Source organism: Micropterus salmoides, unplaced genomic scaffold (genome assembly GCF_014851395.1).
Source record: "Micropterus salmoides isolate LMB-PRFRI ecotype aquatic unplaced genomic scaffold, ASM1485139v1 Ms_hic_scaffold_11, whole genome shotgun sequence".
Taxonomy (NCBI): Eukaryota; Metazoa; Chordata; class Actinopteri; order Centrarchiformes; family Centrarchidae; genus Micropterus; species Micropterus salmoides.
In genome coordinates, this window is record NW_024040152.1 from 23,973,034 (window position 1) to 23,997,531 (window position 24,498).

The 24,498-nt window shown below is 38.6% G+C and overlaps 1 protein-coding gene across 2 annotated transcripts in view; it reads left to right on the top strand.

The window, feature by feature from the left end:
* The window catches only part of adcy2a (adenylate cyclase 2a), an 80,752-nt gene that overhangs the window by 34,255 nt on the left and 21,999 nt on the right, over window positions 1–24,498 (top strand). For both annotated transcript variants that reach the window (XM_038711912.1, XM_038711913.1), the window contains 9 exons: window positions 6,157–6,318; window positions 19,563–19,712; window positions 21,812–21,960; window positions 22,163–22,274; window positions 22,767–22,894; window positions 23,651–23,809; window positions 23,939–24,071; window positions 24,162–24,338; window positions 24,436–24,479. In XM_038711912.1, coding sequence (XP_038567840.1) covers window positions 6,157–6,318; window positions 19,563–19,712; window positions 21,812–21,960; window positions 22,163–22,274; window positions 22,767–22,894; window positions 23,651–23,809; window positions 23,939–24,071; window positions 24,162–24,338; window positions 24,436–24,479 — 1,214 coding nt within the window. The remainder of the gene's footprint in view (window positions 1–6,156; window positions 6,319–19,562; window positions 19,713–21,811; window positions 21,961–22,162; window positions 22,275–22,766; window positions 22,895–23,650; window positions 23,810–23,938; window positions 24,072–24,161; window positions 24,339–24,435; window positions 24,480–24,498) is intronic.

A 24,498-nucleotide genomic window follows, 5' to 3' on the forward strand; every position in this document is an offset into this window, starting at 1 on the left:
GTGTAGAGGGGGAACATACACTGGCAGTGCCTGACCTGGCAGTGCCTGATGTGTCAGTGAGAAGTCAGGGCAGTGCAGGTGTTAATGGTCAGGCCAAGTCCCTATCGGTCCAGCGACCTTCTCAGGGGTGTCCCACCATTCTGTCACTAGGTGATGTGGTGGTTGGGGCTTTGGCTGGCCTGTGGCCAACCGGGTTGGTGTGGTGGACTTTGGCTTGTCACTGCTAGGGCGGACAGTCATCGGGCTCCACCCACTGTACCCATAGAGTCCAGCAGAGGGCGGAGCCTGTGTGAGATAGAACAAAGGTTACGATATGGTAACCCTAGTTCTATAAGCACAGGCGGAGCCGTCTACCGATGAGCCCTGTCTCTCTGAGGCGGTCGGATGCTGAGGCAGTAGGGACACTGCTATTTATATGTCACACACGTATCGGTAGCATCCTATTGGTTGGCTACGTGCAAGATAAAATTTCAGTGGGCAAGTGCGTGCGTGTGATTGGAGGAGGTACCCACAGAGTCCAGTAGAGGGCTCTGCCTGTGCTTATAGAACTAGGGTTACCATATCATAACCTTCTTTACTTTTATCCAGCTAATTAGTTTGTAATTTTGGTGATTTGAGTGATACAACTGATCTCAGGGGGAGATTAGCTTTGGTTTGAGAGGTTGGACATGAGGATATGTTGTGATTAGAGATAACTGGATGCTTATAACTTCAGCCATATACAGTGAATACAGAGCGATTTATGTTGTGATATAAGCTTATTTAGATGCTTAGTGTTTGTTGCGTGTTTGTTGTCAAATCAACCATAAAAATTGAGTTGATTTGAGCTTCTATCTCAGCCTCCTAGCTTCACAGAGGTGTGTAGCATAGTTTCAGACATGAATTTCTCATTTGCATTTTGTGCGAAAATCGAGTGCATCAGGGCTCAAGTTAAGTTTCCATTGAGGTGACGTGTTTATATAAATTCAGACGTTTGCACTATAACAGGGCTATTCAATTACAAATTCAATTGGGCAGGATTAGGCCAGATATTTTCTCACGAGTTGGTATGGGTATCATTAGGATTTTTTGACACACTTGTATTGGTAATCCTTATTGGTTCAGTTCTTTATCAATGTCCTATTACTAAATAATTGCATATATTATTTGAAAAAAGAACAATATTTTTTATTAACTAAATTTCATTAAGTCATCAATTAAGTTTCAAAAGCAGAAACAGGATTTACCACAGCAAAACCACTAATATCTCACAGGAAACAAATCTGAAATGTCAAATAATGTGTAAAATAAATCATATTCCTGACAACAACATCCTGAGTGAAGTTTACAAAGAATGAACAACTCAGTCCCTCCTGTCCTCCTCCCTCTGCTGCTAGAGAGGAGGGCTGGTCTGTCTCAGCCACCAGCTGAGTTTATAATGTGCCATATTTTAATGAAGGAGCAAACTAAGCTAAACAGTTACTAAAGACAGACAGCTTTCACTTGAGCTTGTTTGTATTGTAACAAAACGCGATTAGCAGAACTAGCTGCAGTGGATGAGAGACTGACCAGATTAAAACATTGCATTTTGCGTGTTTATGCCTATTAAACAGGTGTGTTGGCATTGGCCTTTTACTCGCTAAGTTTTTATTGATCAACTGGCTGACTTCGCTCCCCGTGCGTGGGGGGGGGGGGGACATGGTAGCTCCTCTTTAATCTTTAGAAGCTGCAGAGGGCAGTCCCTATTTATTCGTCAGTGTAACTTTCACTTTACATTTCATTCTAAACTGAGGCTTATTGTTGACCATTTTTTCTCTGATCGCCTGCCATTCACTGGTCTTGTGCAGAGTTTAGCGTGCGTGCGGCCGACAACTGCATGCACGTCGCGGTTCAACTACTGTTTAAAATATTCTTTGTGTGGTTCATCAATGGTGATAAATGATGACAATGTCCCGCAAGGTGCAGACAACACCGTCAAAGCTGGGACTTCCCCTACACAGATACATGCTACACGCACACATGCGCACTGATCCCACTTCCGAAGGGTTTGTGTTACAATTTGGATTTATACACGCACTTTAAAAACATTTATTTAAAGCTTTTTTCATGTTTATTTACAGCATTATATGTTGATATTTATATCATAACGAATCAGGCTCTGCCGATCAAAGCATAGAATCTTCAACAAATTTGGTAATTTGGTCCATAATGTGTATGTGGAGTGGAGACACTCAGCAGAGACACACAGGATCAGAGAGGCTGCAGGTCAGACAGTTATGTTCAGCCTTCATTGGCGGTTAGCCGTACAGCTCATGTGAAACTCAAAGATGAGAAGGAAACGATATTGCCGATATTGTCTTTAGCTACTTCCATACACTATACATGTAGTTTACTTTTGTTGTCATTTATTAGATTATGTGCTGGGCCACATGGAGGTTGCTTTGTGGTCGGATTTGGCCCACGGGCCGCCAATTGAATAGGGCTGCACCATAATTAGCGTGCCTGTCTTTCAAACCCCTGTTTGGGAGTCTCATATGTGTCATACCTATGTCAAATATTTTTATCCCATAAACAGTAAATTACATTTATATAGTTATCCTTTTCATTTAAGACATTCAGCGTGAGTCATGGGCTCCCTGTATGAAGGTCCAGATTACAGTATGTGTTAGATCCTTATTGGTGGCATTCTGTCTGTCTCCTCAGCTCTATATTGACTAAACTCTAAATGGTAGCTCCTTGAGGCTTTGATACTCAATGAGCTTAAAGCTTCACTCCTGACTTCTACAAAGACTTAATTAAATTCTGGTAGCATTCAGTTATGTTTATCTGGTCTGTTTTAGAGGCACAATCATAGTCCTAGAACATACGTAATTGTATTTCATTAAGTATAAAGAAATTTGATTTTTTTTTTAATTTTTTTAATTTTTTTTTACAATCAAACCTTATCTGAAAGAAAAACTAAAAATGGAGAAATAGCAAAGAATAGCATATTTTTTTCTATATATTTTATCAAATAAAAAAACAACTATACTTTCTGCACAGCAGCATGGACTGCCTCAATAAAAAGGTCATTGGTACCATTGTTGTTACCACAAGTTGATCGTTTTTAATAAGCAATTTAAGTGTTTCCTTCTCTGTAAAGGCATCAGGAAATAACAGCAGCAACTATCAGTACATCTGCTGCTCATCTAGACATGAAAATGTGTCACATGCTTTTCTTTAGGTAGGAATAATTGTTAATACCTCAGTCACAGATGGTGGCAATCTACTGTTCATTGTGATGATGTATCAAACAACATTTTCCATGCTCTTGACATTCAGTACAGTATTATTAAAGTGTTGGTGTTTGGAATGGACTTTGATAGCATGCCTTAGTCCAAAACATAATGCACTCCTGTGACAGTAAACTTTTTTGTAGATGTTCAGACACAATAAGAAGTACTTCATCATTCCTGCAGAATAGCCTTTAGAATTTACTTTTGGGGAGACAGTTCAGGACAGTCATATAATAAGTGAAGCAAGAATAATCAAAATAGATCATTGAGCATTATTCATATTAATGTTTTCTAATTTTAAAACCAATGTTACTCTATTTAAAATCTTTATTGTTGAAGCTGTGGAACAAAAAACACTGTCACCAAATATTTACCCTTTACAGTAGATTCAAAGTCCTATGATATTGTTAATACAAAGTGCTTTATTCAACTGAATGTCAAATATTAATATTGAGATTGTGCTCAATGTATCAAAACAATTGGTATGGTGCCGTTTTTAAAGAAATGGCTGGTATCATCTTCTCCATTTCAGCCAAACTGCACTTAAAAAGAACGGCTCATGTTTAGAGTGTCTTTTTGTTGTAGCTGATTTGTTCAAAAACTTGAAAGACGGACCAACTGAATCAGAAACAGACACTTATTTAAATTCATCATTAATGCTGAATGTACATTCATTTTTGTTTTTCATTAACATAAAAAGTTGTCTTGGTTGTCATATTCTGCTTTTATGTTTAATGCTTAGAGGCGTGCTGCTTCTGTGATAGCTAGTGTACAGCAATGCAAATATGCAATATTGGCAACAAGCTACAGTTTAGCATGCCATGCCATCTTGCTATAGGTAATATTGTGGTGTGTCCTACAAGGTTACCACACTAGCTAAACAGTGCAAACATGTACTGCATCATGTCCCCATCATTTTCATAACAGTATTACACTAATTTAATAATTTTATATATGAGTGGCTTAATGTCTCAGCTTCTCTAGAAATAAGCTAGAGTTATAGATAACATGAGAAATATAAACAGGGACAGCCTCCGTTGTATGACACACATTAATCCCATTGTTTTAGTAGTTTTAGGGTGCCCAGTACTTACATTAGAGAGATTAAGGCAGGAGTGTTTTGCATGGCACAGACAGTGCCCACTAAGAAGGATAATATGAAATAGACACAGTTTTGCACTGAATATCATATTATAATTTCCAATTTAAAAAAAAAAAATTGATAATGCTCACTGACTCTAAATTAAGCTTTGAGGTTGGTGGGCCGGCACAGACGCCCCTTGTTCACTTGCCAGCATTGGTATACATACATATTTTGGTATTTTAAATGAAAAGCCTGTTTACTACAGTTGCTGAATAAATCTGAATAACGTCTTTTTACAATATAAAATTACTGTCATCTTTTGTAACTTTCAGTTTGAAGTTTTCCGTTACAATATGCTGACCTCCACAATGTCACTTCTGCTCCTCTGTTCTTAGAAGACCAGCAGTCACAATCTGTTTGTGATCATACTGTCATATAGTAACCAAAAGCAATATATGAGAAAACCTTGTTGAAATTATATCAGAAAACACATTTTGCAGCAAATATCAGTTTTCCAGTTTTTCCACTTTGGCAATTGCCAGCTATTATCTATGCAGGAAAAACCTTGATTAATGGTTCTTTTAAAAAATAAATTGTGAATTGAGTAGCTGAAAAAGAGCCATTTATGACTCATAAACTATGCTATTATTGCACTAGAACTGCAGTATATTCAATCTGTTGCTGATGAACAGGAAAACAATGTGTCAACTGTAGAGTAGATCCATACGAACTTTAGAATATTGTATTTACATTTTTACTGTAAGCTGTTTTTGTTTTAACATGTCCACCATTGTTTAACAATTGTAAGTTTGCACGAGATGATCATGCTTACGCTAATTAGTAAATATGTCCTAGTTTTATCTGTAGTGAAGCAGCAGGAGGTTTGTAAATGCAGAAGACATAGTCTTCATTTGAGTAAATTTGAATTTTAACATAAATAAAGCATTTTCTTGAATATAAACTGACCATCCTTTGATATTTGCTACTATTTGCATTCACTGCCATAGTTTAGCCATTAAGAAAGTAGCAGTTAGTCACCCAGGCTTAAACACAGGAGGTACTGTTTTTCTCGTTTTTCGGTCGCTCCCCCTCCCTCGTGCTTTTCTTTCCTCTTTCCATCTTGCTGCACCCTACACCCTAACCCCTGCTTTCCCACTGGCCATGCAAATAACCCAAGAAAGGTTAACTGGTGAGAACACTAGCCTCTTTCTATCCATGCACGACAGCAGATGAGCTGACTTAACCCTGCAGCAGAAGGCATATTTAGTGTGTGTGTGTGTAGGGTGTGTGTGTGTGTGTGTGTGTGTGTGTGTGTGTGCGCGTGCGTATTTGTGTGGAGCTTGGGTAAAAAGGGTAGCATGCAGCATTAGAGGTGTCAGGTTTGAAGTGTGAGAGTTGATTGTCCACTCTTCTGCTCCTTGCAATCAAGGGAGCTTAGGTAAGCCGAACACGCTAAGAATGTTATAGTGGGTCAACTGTTTAGTGGACAACATTGAAGTATGTGTAATGGCACAACTATATGTTCCTTCCACCTTTTTCCTTTTGTAATTTAGGCTGTTGCTTGATATCAAATACCTCACTGAGCAGGCCTGATTTATATATATTCTACATAAATGCATTTCTCTTTAGCAAGCAGTGTTGGCGTTTTTCAGACTTGGTAGTTCATTGCTCTTTCTTTCCCCACAGGACTGTCAACACTGATATGTTATTTCCGTCTGTATTTGCTTCTCTTATGCGTCCATCTCTCTCGCTGTCTTTCCATTCTCTTTTTTTATGCTTTCCTCTGCAGGTGTGTCATAAGTGTCTCTTTCTCCACAGGTATCATTCTTCCTGTTCATTGTGTTTGTGGTTTACACCATGCTGCCGTTCTCTATGCGGGACGCCATCGTCGCCAGTATCCTGACCTCCGCCTCTCACACCATTGTGTTGAGTGTCTGCCTGTCCACCACAGCTGATCACATGGAACCAGTAGTGTGGCAGGTAAGGTGATCAAACATAAGTGTGGGTTAATGGTAAGAGACACATTGTTACACAGTAGAACAGAGAGTATCCACACAATATGCACACACGTCTATGTACTTGTAGTCCAAACAATTTATTAAGTAATCAGTATTAATTAGTGGCTTGAACAGTGGATAATTGGATGTCACAACAGAAAAATACTACACAGCATATACAGAAGGAGTAAATCTTAACAGTTAACCAGTTTAACATTTTGGGTATATGCTTATTTGCTTTCTTGCAGAGAGTTATATGAGAACATTAATACCACTCTCATGTCTACATGGTAAGTATGTAGCTGTAGCCAGCAGCTGGTAAGCTTAGCTTAAAAAGATAAAAGGGGGAAACTGCTAGCCTGGCTCTGTCCAAAGGTAATTCCATCTAGCAGCACTTCTAAAGCTCACTGATTAACACTGCTTATTTTGTTAAGTTGTGTGCTGGGCTATTTCCTTTCTATGATGAGTAATTTCCTGGAGTTGGTAACTGGTCCCATCCAAGAAATAGGACTCTTTTTCATTTCTTCATTTTCTTTTTCTATTTTTTTCCCCCATATTGCAATAATCAGTTAATGCAAAATTGTGTCTCCCTCCTGTAGATGTTTATGTTCCTCCAGTTCCCAGGGAGCACTGCTTTCCAATACAAACTGAAGGCTTACTGTACTTAACACAAACACACATTAAGCTGTTTTATAAACTTTGTAACGATAAATATAATTTTAGTAAGACATAGTTACACTATATCCTGCCATATCCATACTTCAAGTGATGTGTAACCCCTGTTTTTTTTGTTGTTTTATTATTCAGATGGAATCTTAATGGGATTGTTTTTCCTTTCCAGACATTTAAAAGGAAATGTTTCCCCATCCTGCTAAAAAAATTTGCATTTCTGGTCATTTTTACCGCACAGTCTGTATCTTTAGCAAACAAACAAATGTGACCTTTAAACTAAAAATAATTTAGCATAGCAGGTGAGTGATTGAAATTCTAATGTGTTTGTTTATACTTATTATATTAAAAGGTCACCTTCTTTCCAGCAGTATTGTTGTTTTCAAACACAGACTGTTCAGGCAGTTGGCACATGCGGGGAAAGACAAAGAAATAACAGTGTCAGGAAACCTATTATCTGGTTAATGTAGACTTTAATTAATTTGAGATTGTTCAAATCTGATTCCAAAAGTCAGTGACTGCCAACACCTCCAGCAAATTCCAACCGATGTTTAAAAAGAAACATTAATTTAACAAGCATGTTTCAAAAGCCACATCTCACTGATAATCATAGATTTCAAAGACTAAGATGCAATGTAACATTTCGGAGCCAAATCAAAGAGTACTTCTAGCATACAAAAAGGTCTAGTAATTATTATTAAACCATGTCTTCATCTTATTGACTTACATGTAAATTTCTGCCTGTGTTAGCCCTGTTACTCAATCCCAGTCAGACAGGATAGTGGCTACACAATAAAGAATTTATCATAAATGGTTATTCATCTTAGTGGTAAAATTTTTTATCATACAATATGACCACTCTAAGATTTTCATTTATATTTGCAGGTATTACTAAAGTGACCCTGTGTTCAGCAGTCCAGCCTTTGGAAAAAGTGTTGGCTGAGCTTTTAAAGACTATCCAAGTATGAGGCCAACAATAACTTATGCATATCTCTTGAATAAATCAAAAGGATAATTTATTTCTTCAGATAACAGAAAACACCCACTGTGCTCTTTTTTTTAAAAGGAATTCTTCAGACATACAAAATAATGCACATAATGACAATAACGGTTTGTGGGACTGCAGCTCTATCCTAGTACTCGATGATGATTCTTGTGCCTGTATCTTCATGTCTCTCTGTATTCCCTTCTCTTAAACCATCACAATCAATCTCTATTGCCTCTGTGAACTCCACTGTGGCCTGGTCTTTGGTCTCAGCCTACTTTTCTTTGATGTGTAACTGTAGCATGGACATACTGGCATCTGGGCAGCCCTGGGGCTGTATGCTGCGTGGTCACTATCTGCCAGCTCCTCTTGTGCATCAGGTCAGTTTGCCTGTCAGCACAATCCCAGTGGAAAATCTGCCAGAATGTCCTTTAAGAGAATCCCACTTGTAAAAATATTGGATAGCATCAGTCAAGTAATGTTCAGAAATATGAATTACTTCCTTATTGAATTATATAGAAATTATTTAATTATGCTAATTACTTAATTTAAATATTTCTTAGCGAAGTGAAATTGCTAAATTGGCTAGTGGTGATGCTCATGACAGCTTAATGACACTTACAAGGTTACAAGGTTATTTATTTGTCATTATACAACACAAGGCTGTATAACGAAAAGAAAGTCCCTTCATGCTACACACACACAGAACTTAACAGAAAACTTAATTAAATACGGTTATGTTTAAAATAAATAAAATAAAATAAACAAAAGGCATAAACAGTTATTTATACACAAAGGCTATGTACATACACGTATGCGCCCCAAACTTTCTGCAGTGCATTTGTAAAAAACAAAAAATATCCAAAAACCCTGTCAGTCTTTTCCAATGACTGTATAGTCTGTCATAGCTAATACGCGTTTTGGCAATAAAGCCAGAATCAACAGATGAAAAACAAGTGTAGTGAAGAACACTTCTAGGAAAGTGCGATGGACAAGTGTGACAGACAAATACAAAGACCGGAGGAGAACAAAATCAGAAATATATAAGGAAAGTCTAGATAATGGAAATTACTAATTAAGTTAAGGAACAGACATCATGGATAGAAAGAAAAAAACATTTGCATATGTACGGGGAAAAAAATACATTGAAAGAGTACTTGCATTTGCTTTTTCTTATCTAGTGCTCCTAAAATAATATTTTATAGACATGCTTAAGCATGATAAGTAGTATATACACTTCTACAATTTGATCAAGGATATGGAGAGACTGAATTTATATAAAGGGTGTGATGCATTTTGATTTCACCTGTTAATGAAGATTATGATATTGTTAGTTGATTTCTTTTTTTTACCTGTGAGAGATGACTGTGACAGACATTTTAGGAAGGCAGTGTTAATATTTCATACAGTCTGTGTGTCAAGTTACAAATGCATTGATTTGAAGTAGACAGATTGCTGCTCAATCAGCAGTCAAGATGGCATGCCGGGCTAGACGTGACATTGCCAAGGAACGAAATGCCCACTAGTAAACACAGACTCTGCCAAATCCTGGTGACTCTATGATTCATTGTAAGTATTTTATTTGTTGTCAGTGACAGTGACATTGTTTTCCCTCAGTTTGTTGACTATGCTGAGGGCCAAGTCTGGATTTGTGGTTGTGATGATGACAGGGGATGAATCAGGCATAATGTATTATGGTACAAATAAAGTATGTTTGTACAGTATGTGGAGTAAAGCACAGCAGTGCTTTCACATGTCCACATTATATGTTTGAAAAAATTACCATCATGAAAAATACATTCTCCACATCCAGGTTAGAAATGGTTGCCTTTATTGATTTTGTACATTTTGTCACCTGTTTAAGCCCACTTGGTACAGAAGTCCTAAAATTTGCTCCTTTTGTGGGAAGTGGAAGACTGTCCCATGTGTATCCTGCCTGCAGCCTGCACATATATTTGTTAAAAGACAGAGAAGTCAGGGCATTAACGTGTTTAAACACCTGTTTTAAAAAGCAGATGCTGGTGAAAGCTCAATAAATTGCATTTTCCACTGTTTCACAATGATGATACTTGGCTTTCCAAGTACAAGTACAATTATGAAATGATTATTTTGTTTTTGCATCTTTCACTGGTGCTATATAACTCCTATTGTTATGATGTGTAATCACATGGAAGTACATTCAGTGTGCCATGGAAACAGCACTCTGAGGGGTAAATTCATAAAACGATTTGCACGGCTTTTGCGGCCACTAATCCTGCACAAAGAAGAAAAAAAATAATTGTGTAATTCTCAGAGCATCCGCAAAGGTGACATAACACCCCAAACTGCGCTGCCAAGCTAACTGAAGCAAAATTGCAAATGAGCCTGAACTGGTGCGTAATAGTCAAAGGCAGTCAGAGTGAAATTATTAGCGTCTTTGGGGAGTTGGCGTTAACTAAAGCCCATTTATAAGGGGTGTCACACCCAGACTTTTCAGTGATCAGAAATGTGACACATAAGTTCCTAAAATAACAAAATCACTCTGACAAAACAGTCCATATAGAGTGATTCATAGCAAATGAGACATCCCGCAGATAGAAATGAAGGAAAGAGCAGGGGAGAGTTATTAGATCATTAAAGTAGTTAGAATTAGAATATGTTCTTCTTCAAAACAAGGGGACATTGCACATGGGCGTGTTTGTGCTATAAAATCATTAGCATGCTAGTGTTTATGAATCAGACCTTGAGACGGGGCAGATAGTATTTTCAAGTAATGCGCAAAACATTCTTTGTGAATTCACCCCTGAGTGGCTTGTTCTTCTTTCAGGGGAATATTGGATCCAATAACCTGATGCTGACTCACTTCAACACTTGTAGTAGTGGCGTGGTGGTTCTCATTATAGAATGACATTTGCCCATAGCAGCTGTGAAGATCAAATAAAAGGTAGATTTAGGTTGATCTGTCCCTACAGGGCTTGTAATTATTATTTTTTTCACATCAGCGGCCAATATTGCTACCAGATATTGGATATTGGTCACTCAGACTTTCCGTGATGTAAACCAAGTCATATGTCAATGCATCCATGTTATTTTTTTTGTAAAAATGAAAAACCTAACAATAATAAGTTGCCTTACTGAGAGAAAAGTAATCAGTATCAATGTTGGTATAATAGTTTTAAACAGTTTGAAAACTCTCATTCAAGCTCCCAACCAAGCAGTGTTTCTACTCACAAATGTACAAAGGTATCTAAGTAATCTACCACTAATCATTTTATGTTGCATGATTTGATCTGTTCCTTGAGATAAGGCCTTGAATTTCCATTCTGATGTCGGCCAAATTTGATCAGAAGCCATTTTCTTTGTGTGCCAACATAGAGCTGGGCAGTGGTGAATTATGTATTTCTATTATGTGTGCTGCTTTGAGATACAGTTCATAGAAACAAACAAAAAAAACATGTAGACATACACTCTGTCCATACGTCCCTCTTTCCATGATGAAATCTTTGGGTATCTTTCTGATTGCTTGTAATTTTAACATGTATAGTAAGGCGCAGCATGTACACTGTGTGTATAAATTAGTTTACTGTGGGGTTTTTTTGACATACTGTTTCATACGTACAAACTATCTCTTTAATGTCAGTGGTTGGTTTTATTAGGCCATTGCAAAACAATGATTCAAAACAATTTATTCTGTCAAAGGATTTTATCCATATTGCCAACTCTCTGTTTACAGAATGTGTGTTTCTGTCTGTGTGTGCCTACTGTTTATTTGTGCTTTTGTGTGTGCCTGTGTAAGTGTGTGTCAGATGGAGAGAGTGCAAGCATGCATTTTCCTCTTCTGTGTTTCTCTGGCACTATGCCAATGTCAGTCCAAACCTTTGTGTCAGGACAGGCTCAGGCATACATCTTCCTTTTTAGGTGAGAGCAGTGAGTTTGGGTGACAGGATGCTTGAAGTCTAATGTGTCAGAGGGTAACTACTGGACAACAGCTATAAAAACAGCTATGGGGCACTTGCCAAGGCGGTGCTGATGGATATGTTGCATTACAACATTGAACAGCATGTTCATTCAGATGGTAAATTGGCAAACATGCTTTATGACTTTATTATACTGTTGTTGTTTTGTTTTTTTATCTTCCTGAAAAATTACCTTGGACACTGAATGGAAGATTGTTCTGATGTTGTAGTTTGTTCAGAGAGGTAGCAGTAGCAATATCACTTTAAATGAATACACTAAGGAGTTGATAGTATAGTAAGAACCTCTGAAGAGACTTACAGCAGCACTCCAAACTGGTACAATCCCTGATATCTTTGGGTGTTGGAGGGAAAAAAAACTGTATCCAAATAATTTAGCCTTTAAAATGTCACAAATAATGAGAAATGTCCCATCACATCATACCAGAGCCCAAGCTGCCTTCAGATTACTTATTTTGTCTGACTAATAATTCAGAAACCGACAGGTAAATCCTTACATTTGATTAGCTGGCCTGTTATTAATACTTCAAAGTGAATTATGAATGAAATAGGTCTCAAATGCATTTTTCATTATTTGCTTACCGAGTAAAGGCAATGTAAAGGTCATTGGTCTAGATACTGTAATCTGCTGGGAAGAAGTTTGTGAAGAAGATTAATGAGAAATTCGGTGCTGTCCCTGAAACAGCTGCTGTTGTTTAGAAGCACTAACATCTTAAAGACTGCAAAACTAAAAGGCTAGTTGATTTTGTTATTATCTCTTGTTATCCTACTAACTGCTGTTGATGAGCGCATGTGCTACATTTAGTCCTTAACTTTTTCAGTAATGATTCCCTGCATAAGACTGTTTTTGTAATTCTTAGATGATCCTCATGCCAATGGCAACCAAAAATGTTTTCTTGTCCACTTGCTTGGCTAAAAAAGTACAACAGCTAAATTAACCCTTTATGGACATGAAGTAGTACATTGTTGTTCAAGTACGACATGAGGGTTCTTTTAAAGGAACAGTTTGACATTTTGGGAAATACATTTACAATATGTTTTCTTGAGAGTCTAATGGAAATTGATGCAACTCTTATGTCTGTACGGTAATGTGAAGCTACTCCCAGAAACCTCACAGTGACGTAATGACTCCAGGAAGTGAAAGCGCCTAGTAGCCACTGTTGCATATTACATGTATTACCTATCCGAGTATGAAAATGAAGGTTTGCACCTTTGCTGATTTAAAGGTGTCACGTGTAGTTTTCAGTGGCCCCTTGCGGTGAGGTTTCAGATTGCAACCACCATGTTTCCAAGCGTGTGCTTGAACAAGCACTTGGCTTCGGCCAAAACAGAGACACAACAAGAGACAGCATCACACATAATGCTGTAAACTCTGGTAAACTCCGGCTGCAACATTACAGTAAAATTAGTATTAGCTTGACGCCGAACTAATCAATGCTTGTTACATGATAACACTACACTGACTGCATTTTGCCAACATCTTTCAACAGAGAGGCTCAGCATTCAGCAATGTCACCATAGCAAAGATTTAACGAAAATGGTTAGTGAGCTAGACTGGACATTATAAATGAGATTGTTGCCACACTTTAGTGTAACATTTGGACTATAGTAATTAACGTTGCTGTAATTTACTGAATGGATCTTCCACTGTGTTGTTGTCCTGCACCATTATGTTGCGTTATTGTATATAATGTGACACAAGTAAGTTACAGCTCCTGAGACCGTTGAAGAAGAGCTGTGTACCTGAGTATCGGTAAAACAACAAGAAATCTAAATTGAACGTTACAAAGCAAACAATGCCAGATCCATGCTAAAATAGTTGGCTGCCCCTGCCTTGCATCACTATAGGCTAACTTAGTGTAAACATATCGCTTCACATTTGTTTTGTACCGTTACATCATTTCATGCAGGCTAAAATCAACACTTTGACATAATACTGGTGGTACACAGGAAAGTAATATGGATCGTGTTAAAGCTCGTGTAGACTACACAACTTTCAGCGTCGGCCGATGGCCGTGCCGTTCAAACTACGCAACTTGCCGTTTTCTGACGGTAGTCTTGAAGTCGTTGTGGCATTCTCACTACGTGACTGATTGGTGACAGGGAGGCACACACTACACGAGCTGACAGCGGCTGTGTCACCCGACGCTGGTCTCCAAACCACGTCTTATCAAGACAACACATGTGAAACGGGAAATGACATGAACCTACAGACAAAGAATATGGGTGAAAGAACTGATTAGAACACGCAAGTAGCAGGGATTGTCTGTGCTACAGAGAGAGCTGGAGGTGAGTAAAAAGTGTTTTGCGGTGAAAAAGCAGCTGCCTGTTCTGCCAGCCGCATGCTCTCATTGGCTGGATGTGGATGTCGAGTCGGCCGACTCTTCCAGATATTTGGCATGCTAGATATCTGGCAGACGTCAGTGATGTGTCAGAAAAGTGTCGGGGAGCCGTTTTGACGCGTTGTCGAGTAGTTCACACATAACGACTGGTGACCGGTGATCAACCGCTGATTTACTCCTGATCACAGCCTGAAGGTCAAATCAGGCTAAAAATCGGGTAGTATGAACTAGGCTCTAGCTGGTAAAGTAATGTAACAAGCATACAACTATAGTATTTTGCACCGGATAACGTTAGCAACTGGTCAGCATCAGCCGACAAGCTAACGTTATCTAACTTGAGCCAGCACTATAAATCACAATATATTTCACAAGCTTTGCAGTAATGTTCGTTTACTTGTCCAATAGGATGAAAGCCAACTCTGGGTTGGTTTTTATATCCAAAACAAAGCGGAGGTCTCTCCATGATTCAACCGCTTTTCCAGTGTTGACTGTGTTTTCACCCAATGTTAATCTGATTCTTGTTTGGCCTGATGGGCTTCAGCATATAAAACTTTTTGTTGTTTTTTATCCCTATGTGGGAGCTGGCTGGCTAGGCAAGGGGGTCGGAAGCAAGCCTGAACTTCACAGCCTAGATAAACCAATGGATTTTACTGAAAATCCGACCCTGTTTCTTCATATAGGAGGCAGCAGGCAAGGCCTGTATGCTGACATGTTTTCAATGACGTGTTTACCTTGTTTGTCACCCAGTATTTAGGTTTCCCACTACACTTCTGTCTTGAGAATTGTGTATTTTATTTTTTTGTTTCTCTTGAAAAACTGGATATACTGTATATGTCCAATGCTATAGGTGTCATTTGGGATCTTGAAAGAACATCTGCTGAATGTTTGTTGCCAACATGTCATTAAAACAAGATACAGCTTCACACTGATCTTGGATAGTTGTCTTCCTCTACACCTGGTAGTGTCATAATAGCCTGTATAGGGCTTAATCCCAGAATTCACCAGCTCAAAGCCCTTCAGAGGCCCTCCTCACCTAACCCCGCTGTTATCTATAATTGAGTACCGGTGAGGTACGAATGATTTGCACAGCCAGCCGATTCACACAGCTGACCTTTTTAGATGGTCTGGATTGCTGTCAGTGTCTTGTCCAACAGTTGTCAGCTAATAGAGTAGCCCCAGGTCTAACTGAATGTAATCTGAGTACTTCACGTTACACATAAAGGCAACTGTTTACAACTTTAGCTTTGTTTTTTTTGTGTGATTTCATGATCCACTGGATGAGTGGTTTGTCAAAACATATTAAAATAGATTTGTTGTGTTTATGCTTTTTTGCAGGATGTTGGAAAAAGATCAGACTCCAGTTTTTGCTGCCAGAAAAAGAGATAAACTCCAAGTCATGTTTGTCAAGTATATGAATCTTATCTGTCCACAGGAAGCAGCGAAGCAATCATTGTAAACTTGCTTAAAACCAGTGACTAAGTTCACCAGTCTACCTGCAACTAATTTTTAATTTACAGACTCACAAAGAGAAAATTAATGTGTAGCTGAATGGATTTTCAATTAAATATGATGATGCTTTAGTTGTTTAAAGTGAGATTATAAAATACTGCATAAAATATATGGGGTGTGGAAAACCTTTTTATAATGCAGCTTACAAAGGCTCTAGTGAATCTTCTTGTGCCTGCTTTCAGTCATTCTGTATATTTGTCTGAACCCTATTCTCTGAACACTATTCTGTACCACAGAGTTTAGACTTTCTATAGAACTTTCATGAACTAAACCAGGCTTGTAATGTAATGACTTTAATATGAAAAAGAAAAAAACTCAGGTTGTGTGTCTTCTTTCAGTGTTTGGAAATGTGCAGTGAGGAGATAATACATTCAGTGGACAGCAAGGGATGTCTATTCTAAATACAGTGAATAAATGTGAAGATAAACCCAGCTAGCAGACCACACTTATCCACATGTCCCTGTTTGCTTTTGTCAAATATAAAGGAGAGACGAGTACATTGTTGGTGCATTTATTTTAACTACATTCAACTGATATATATTTAGAATAGCATGTGTGTCAGCACATACGAATCAGATCTTGTTTTCTCAGGAAGGATACGGAATACATCTGTACTCATAAAGGTTCAGTGTGTAAGTTTTAGTGGAATCTAGGGGTGAAGGTTGCAAATTGCAATCAGCGGCTCTTGCTCCTGGGATGGTCCTAATTACTGAGTTGTGAAGTCGTTCTTCTGACTTTAGTGTGTGTCCATGTGCTCTTAAGTCGGAATGCGGAATCAACATGGATGCTACTACAAAGATGTGGTAAATTAGCATTATCAGAGCATATAAACACCCCGCGACACTGTACGCAGGATAAGCGGTTGACGATTGATGGAGAGAATATAAACACACAGACCTCCAGTTCACTGTACATGGACAGAAAGCTAACTGTTATAACCATATTACAAATTACATGTTTGAAAAATATTTATATGCAATATGTGATTTTAGACAAATCAAAATTCTTTATACTTCTTTATGTCCCATTTACACTTTATTTCTCTTTTTGCAATAAAGATTTAAGGAGGAAAACACTGCTCCCAAACTGCCTGAAAACCGCTTTATTGTAGTCCAAGCTTTGACTTCCATAACCTATCTGCGTCACTTTGTAACACGCTTCATAATGCTCACCTAGCGGCTAATATGGCACGCCATCAATTGGTAGCTAAAACGTAACGTTCAACACACCAGGTGAAAAGTGGTGCTGCAGCAATGTGCAGTATGACAAAAATAGGTGTTTTTAATTGACCCTTGCCAACCAGCCAGCAGAAGACAACAGTAACATACTGTGTTTGTGTGTGTGTGTGTGTGTGTGTGTGTGTGTGTGTGTGTGTTTGTAACTGCTTTTTTCTGGCTTGTAGCTCTAGAATTGATAGACTAAATAATTTCACAGTGTAAAAAGAAAGAGCCGCTGATGTAGATTTTCTGTTTTAAAACATTTGATAAAAATCTTTGAACACAATGTACTGCTGTACTACCCTGGTTGTCTACTATCAGTCGACTGATAGAGTATATAAACTAAACTTTTCCAAAAAGCTTTTGTGAGCTGAAAAGTGCATGAACAGTTTTGTACTTTTGTTTTTTTTTTGCTCGAGTTTTGTTACTGAAATGAGATGTTTGTTCTTTGTGCGAAAGGCTAAGGGCTCCTGTTACAGCTCTTCTGGTGCTGTAATGTAAATCTGTCGGGCACATTTACATCAGAAAAGAGAGAGCAAATTGGCAATGGCCAGTGTGACAATAAGGTCACCACTATGCTGGAAAGAAAGACAGAGACTGCAAGTGAAAGTGAAATTGGTGAGAATGAGACAGGCAGGCAAACGAGGGAGAATGGGAATAAAAGATGGGGAAGGAGAGGGAGAAAATACTCTTTAAAAAAAAAAATGCAATGGGAGAGAACCATTAAATTGTCCGTTTGCTGTAAATTGTAAAATATTGAGCTCAAGGTCTCCTGGGTCTTTATATGTTCACCTGTCATCACTGGGTTACATCCTATTATAATAAGTGCTGCCATGAGGGATGTATGAAATGTGAATGAAAAATAATGTACTGTTTTGAAACAAAAATAATCAGAATAGACTGCACTTCTGATGGATCACAATTTGCACTTATTATTATACGTTATTCTTATGTGTCATTTTTAACACAACAGCTTTGTATTCTCTGATGTTATAATGACAGATGAATTCCACACATGCAATTCAATTGCTGTTGTCTTTATGATTGTCCTTGGATGCCTTTTCTAATAATCCGTCCCATAAAGGTGAGCCACTAAATAGAACACATGACTTGTTTGTAGGCATCGCATACAGTATGTACCATGGAGATAGAATTGATTCTCCTGTCATCTGTTGAATGAAGAGTTAGTCAAAAGCCTGACAATGAATACACGATGAAATCTAGACTAAGAATATACAGCAAGGCTGGAACGCTTTGTACACACTGAAAAACAAAACTATTGAATGAACGATAAATGGAGACATCTTTGCTAAGATTCAAAATCCTTTTAGTCAGACAATGTTAAGTAATCTGGAGATATCTCTAGATATTTCTTTACTAAACTGAGTTTGGATTTATTAATAAAGGTGTAGTACAGTGAGTGGGGAAATGTTGACTACGCATTACATACAGTCAATTAAAATATACTGTAGATAAGAGGATCTATAGCAGTAGTGGTACTTATACAAGTGTCATTATGATTAACAGCAGTTTTGTCACTTAAGCCATGCCATGGTCAAATAGAGCCTGTTGTGAGATGTGGCGTTTGCCGTAATAACACTAATTAAGAAAGAGACAGGCCTCCTTGCGTGCGATGAACCTGAATGCAAGGGAAAGTCTATTTATATAGACGAGAGGTGCAGACACATCATTAGGCAATGGGTTTACTTATTATTTAGATTTAATTTGTTTTTCTTTTCTTTTTTGTTCCTTTCTTCAGCTGGGTAGAGGGAAGGTTGACGCGGGGAATACATGATGCTATTCTAGGCAATAAACAATTCAGCAGGAGCAGCATAAAGTGCAACTACTTCCCTACCACTGGACTGTATTTATATATCTCTGGGGTCATCCATGGATGGAAACTGTTTCATTTAAACAACTGAAAATTAATTAAGCAGTGCTTTTTATAAATGCCACATGTGGCTGGATGTCGACATGACTACAGGATCTCTGTTGCCACGGCCTAGTACCCTATTTATAACCCATATATTTCCAATTTTGGACTTTTTTTTTTTGGTTCCATGTCACAAAATCCCATGTCTTCCTCAGTACTTAAAATGACAAAAGCATTTTACTGTTTTCATTTTGGAACCTATTTTATGACTTGATCCTTGATCAAATTCTAAGGCATGCAGTTGTCTTTAGACTGTGGCCAATGGAGATTAAATGGACTTTCTGATACCACCTATTTCATTTCACAAAACAAACCAGCATATAGTAACTGAGTAGAATTTGTACCCTTTTACATCTCTCCGTCTGCTCTTCAAATGAATGCCACAATACTAGTACATAATACCATAATATATTCAACCTGAAGATTATCTATCCATCCATCCATCCATCGTCAACCGCTTATCCTACATACAGGGTAACGGGGGGCTGGAGCCAATCCCAGCTGACCTTGGGCGAAAGGCGGGGTACACCCTGGACAGGTCGTCAGTCCATCCCTGAAGATTATTTTTACCTTAATATTTATCTAATACCATGTTTGTCTGTCCTTTCTTTCTGTACAGATTTTGGCCAATGTTATCATTTTCATGTGTGGCAACATGGCGGGGGCGTACCACAAGCATCTGATGGAGTTGGCACTTAAACAGACTTATCAGGACACCTGCAACTGCATCAAGTCCCCAATTAAACTGGAGTTTGAGAAAAGACAACAGGTAAAGCGGTCAATAAGTCTTAATAGCCAGTGCGAGTCAGGCAGACAGTAGTTCACTGAGTGTAGAATGTAGTAGTGTTGATGGCGATAATGATGAAAATGATGGGGACTTAAAATTATGATAATTGATCACAACAGCAATATCTGTGCGAGGCAAGTAAATAAAATAAAACAACATTACGCCATGATGATATTTTACCCGGAGCAAAATAACCAATGTTTATCATTAAGAGGGGTGTTAGTGCCCTTTCCTGTTTTCTGTAGAATACGTTTTTCGTCCACCTGTTAATGCTACACTTGAGTAAAACTGTAACTGAGGATTGTGGGATTGGGGATTGTTTTTGATTTTGTTTTATTAATGTAGATCTATGTATCAGCACTGTGCCATAATGGTGTTAAACATTCACTCTGCAGTCATTTGCCTTTCATTTCCTTACTTACTTGCAGAATTTTACCTAAAATTTGCGTGTCTCGGTATCCATCTTGCTCTGCATATAGCTGTAAGCACTTGATTACTGTGGTTTAAGGAGGGTCCACTGAGGATTTGTGTCAGGAGTTGTGTTTTACAGAATTTGCTAATTGTTAATGACCTTAGTAAGTGTGATGATTATTTTGAGTCCCTGGAGCCTTATGCACATGCTAAATTCTCTGTAATAAAAGTGTAGCTCTTTAGCATTCTGTGACAGCTGGGTCGATTAACAAGATATAAGGATATCTGCAACTACATTTACCTGCAGCAAATGAGTCTATGGATTATCTGATGTGCTCAGGTCCATCTGGTGCAGACATTTGCAAGAAATAGATTAAACTTTACTGCTGTACAAGCATAGGATATAGCTAGCTTTATACTACAACTGCTGCAGCTTTTGGGTAGATATTCAGTCAGATGATGGTGATTCCAGCTGTTATCAAAGCCCAGGCTTGGGGTGAAGGTGGTTATCCCTATGGTGAATACAGCTTGTGTTACAACTTCAATGAGTGAAACTGAAAATGCCTTGGGTGGAGAGTTGCGCAGTAGCCCTGGAGTGCTACTGCTGCCTGTGACAGCTGGCAGTAACTGCGCAGAGACATATTTCTATCGGGCACTCATAAAATATGCTGTTTGCTACACGCTTTTATCAGAAGTGCCCTGCAGTACAGAGAGCGCATACATTTTTGGTATGAGTGGTCCAAGGTGGGCTATGTGAATTCATCATAAACCCAAAGCCCTGACAGCGTTTGTTAGCAGCCACCAAAGAAACCAGACCTCTCCGTCACGTAGAAACCCCTGAGCCTCAGCAGTGACGCAGGGAGAGGATCAATGGTGCAGAAAACTTGTCAAGTTGGAGGTGACATTGGCTTAATTAAGTGTTTTCTCGAATTTTGAAAGTCTCCTCACCTTAAGAAGGGTTTTATTTGCTAATTACTGGGCAGGAGGACTTATTGCAATACCTACAGTAGCCCCAGAGAAAAACAGAGAGGGTTAAGCTACCACTAAATGAAAGAAAAGTTGTGAGGTGAATAATGGTTGAGTCTGTTTTCTGGTGGCTGGCAGTTAAATAATGAGCACTGTAAACCAATTTCTTTACATTCATTATTACTTACAGAATGTCATGCCCAATTAACCTTCACTTATCACTTTCACCACTTTCATAATGGTGACAGCTCTGTGTGCCCTCCTGTCATCAAATGTTAATGCTTCAGAAATTAAATTAGGACTGAATTCAATTTAATATCAATTTGCTGAAAATGTAAAACTTTGTCAAGGTCCCTGGATATTATAAGCTGATTCCATAAATATGCAAACTTTTAATCTGAAAGCTTGTTTTGTTACGAAAGTCAAAGCTTCGTTCTTGTTCTTGTTTTGCATTACTTCTAATCACGCTAATTTTGGGTCATGCCACTGACAGACAGAGGGATTATCTGGGGCGATGAAGCAATGCATCCTTGAGAGAAAATACTCTGATGCAAAAACAAATGAACTAACTGTTGGGTGTCTTTTTGCAGCATTAGATTTTTTTTTTCCTTTATAGGTGTTGATTATTTTTTAAATGTAGTAATCTGCTTATTTCTGTAATTTCCACTTGATTCTCCTGACCATCCTTGTGCTAATGCCATCAGGAGCGTCTCCTGTTGTCTCTGCTGCCAGCTCACATTGCCCGGGTGATGAAAGCTGAGATCATACAGAGACTGAAGGGCCCAAACTTTGGCCAGATGGAGAACACAAACAATTTTCACAATCTCTATGTCCAGAGACACACTAATGTCAGGCATGTATTATTTTTATTTACGACTTATATGACCAAATAGTACTGTACTTGTATGGCATATATGTGACACATACTGTATGCGTGTCTTAGAGTGCAGATTTACATATAGAGGAGCCCAAAAGTATATTCATGGCTTTTCCTGAAAAACCTATAAAATTATTTTATAACAGTATAATGTTTCTTCCACCCACCCCATATGTAGTATACTGTATGCTGATATAGTGGGATTCACACGGCTGGCCAGTGACTGCTCACCTGGAGAGCTGGTGCACATGCTGAATGAGTTGTTTGGCAAATTTGATCAAATTGCGAAGGTAAACATTTCAAGTAACACATCCACAAAGTGCACATTTTGCTTCTTCATAGGAGGCTAAACCATAAAACTCATGTCCTATACAGTACATCTTACTCACTGTCACATCTTGACAGTGAGTTGTCACTAAATGCTTTTGGTGTCACTTTTTATTGCTTTATGATGAATTTGACTTATTCCTGCAAATACCTGGTCAAACATAGATGATTAGACTTCACACTTAGATATTTCCAGTGCAGATACAATGCAATATGTACTAACTTATTTTTTCCCGAGCAATCTTAAAGAAAGTGATAGCAAGAAAATATAGACTTACATATTTCCACTAACATTAATAGAGCATAACACAATGTAGCTATAAAGCATAGCATAATCTGAGGGTGGGTTTTCTCTGAAAAGGTTAATATATGATTAAAATAAAAAGCTGCCTGTACTGTCAACTGGACTTTTTTCCCGTGTGTCTGAGCCTGTGATCCACCTTTTTTATATACAGGAAAATGAATGTATGCGGATCAAAATCCTCGGGGACTGTTACTACTGTGTGTCTGGTCTGCCGGAGTCTCTGTCGAACCATGCTAAGAACTGTGTGAAAATGGGTCTGGACATGTGTGAGGCCATCAAGTAAGTGCCAGTTACATAACCTCGCTGCTAAAGAACAACCCCTTTTTATGAAACGTTTGCTGCTCTGTTACTGTACAATATTTCTTACTCTGCTGTATTAATGTTGGGTAGACCTTGGACATCGGTGATGTCAAAAACAAATCTTAAAATAGGTGACATGAAATTAAATAGATGTAAACAAATGATGAAGAAACATGCACAGCAGTGGCTCAGTCATCACACTACAACCACATGAAAACGAAATGCACAAATGAAATGCCTCATGTAGTACAAAAGATTTGCTTCATGCTGATTCTTATGTGTGTTAACTCAGCTATGCCCTGAAGACTCTTAAGAGTGTCATTACACTTCTGCATATTTTAGGTACTACTTTTGACTACCTGCATTTCAAAGATTGTTTGATATGCCCTTTAACACAGTGCTTTTTGAGCTACATGTATTAAAGCACCCACAATTATGAGAAGTACTGTACTTGCCAACCATTAGCTCACATGTTGAGACTTTTTCTTGATTGCCAATTTAGCTGCATCAGACGTAAGTGTGAGGATCCCAGTCTCACCTCTAGGTGGTTTACACTGAAAACATGAAAATGACTGTGGTAGGTTTCCATCTCTCTTTTTATCGTTTCAACTCTCTTCATGTACCATAAAGGTCCCAGAGTGAGGCAGTTAACTCTCTTTTCTAACAAGATATTTGGCATGGGTGACACATTTCTGTTACCCCACATTAGCAAGAGTTGTTTTTGGTGGATGACAGGAAAGTGCGAGATGCCACAGGGGTTGACATCAACATGCGTGTTGGCGTGCATTCTGGAAATGTCCTGTGTGGTGTGATTGGACTCCAGAAATGGCAGTATGATGTTTGGTCACACGATGTCACGCTGGCCAATCATATGGAGGCAGGAGGTGTACCAGGGTGAGTGAACAGGAGGTAAAACAGAAGCACATGTTTTCCATTTGCATAAGGTAACACTGCATTATATTGTGGTGCAATTTCTTTGTGATACCTTTCTGCATCTGTTGTGTCTGGTTGGTTCATTGCCAGGCGAGTCCACATCACCTCAGTGACACTGGAGCACCTAAATGGTTCTTATAAGGTGGAAGATGGGGATGGACAAGAAAGGGATCCCTACCTTAAGGAACATGGAGTCATCACTTATCTGGTCATCAACCCAAAGGTACTGTAGAACACATGTCACAAACAGTAAAATTAATATTGGACATTGAATTAAATGCAATAAAGTAACTTTATTTCCATCTTTGTCCAGGTGGAGCGTCGGAGCCCACAGCATCATTACCGTTCCAGACACACTATGGACGGAGCAAAAATGAGAGCCTCAGTCAGAATGACCCGCTACCTGGAGTCCTGGGGAGCAGCCAAGCCCTTTGCCAACCTGCACCACAGAGACAGCATGACTAATGAGAATGGGAAGATCAACACTGCTGTGTGTAAATTTTTACTACACATATGTTAGGATTTAGGTGATAGGGAAGATCAGCTGTAGCTTGTAACCCATCTGTCTCTTTTTGCTCTGTGTCTAGGATGTGCCTATGGGGCAGTATCACTTCCAGAGGAGATCAGAAAGGCAAGCTGCTCATTTTACA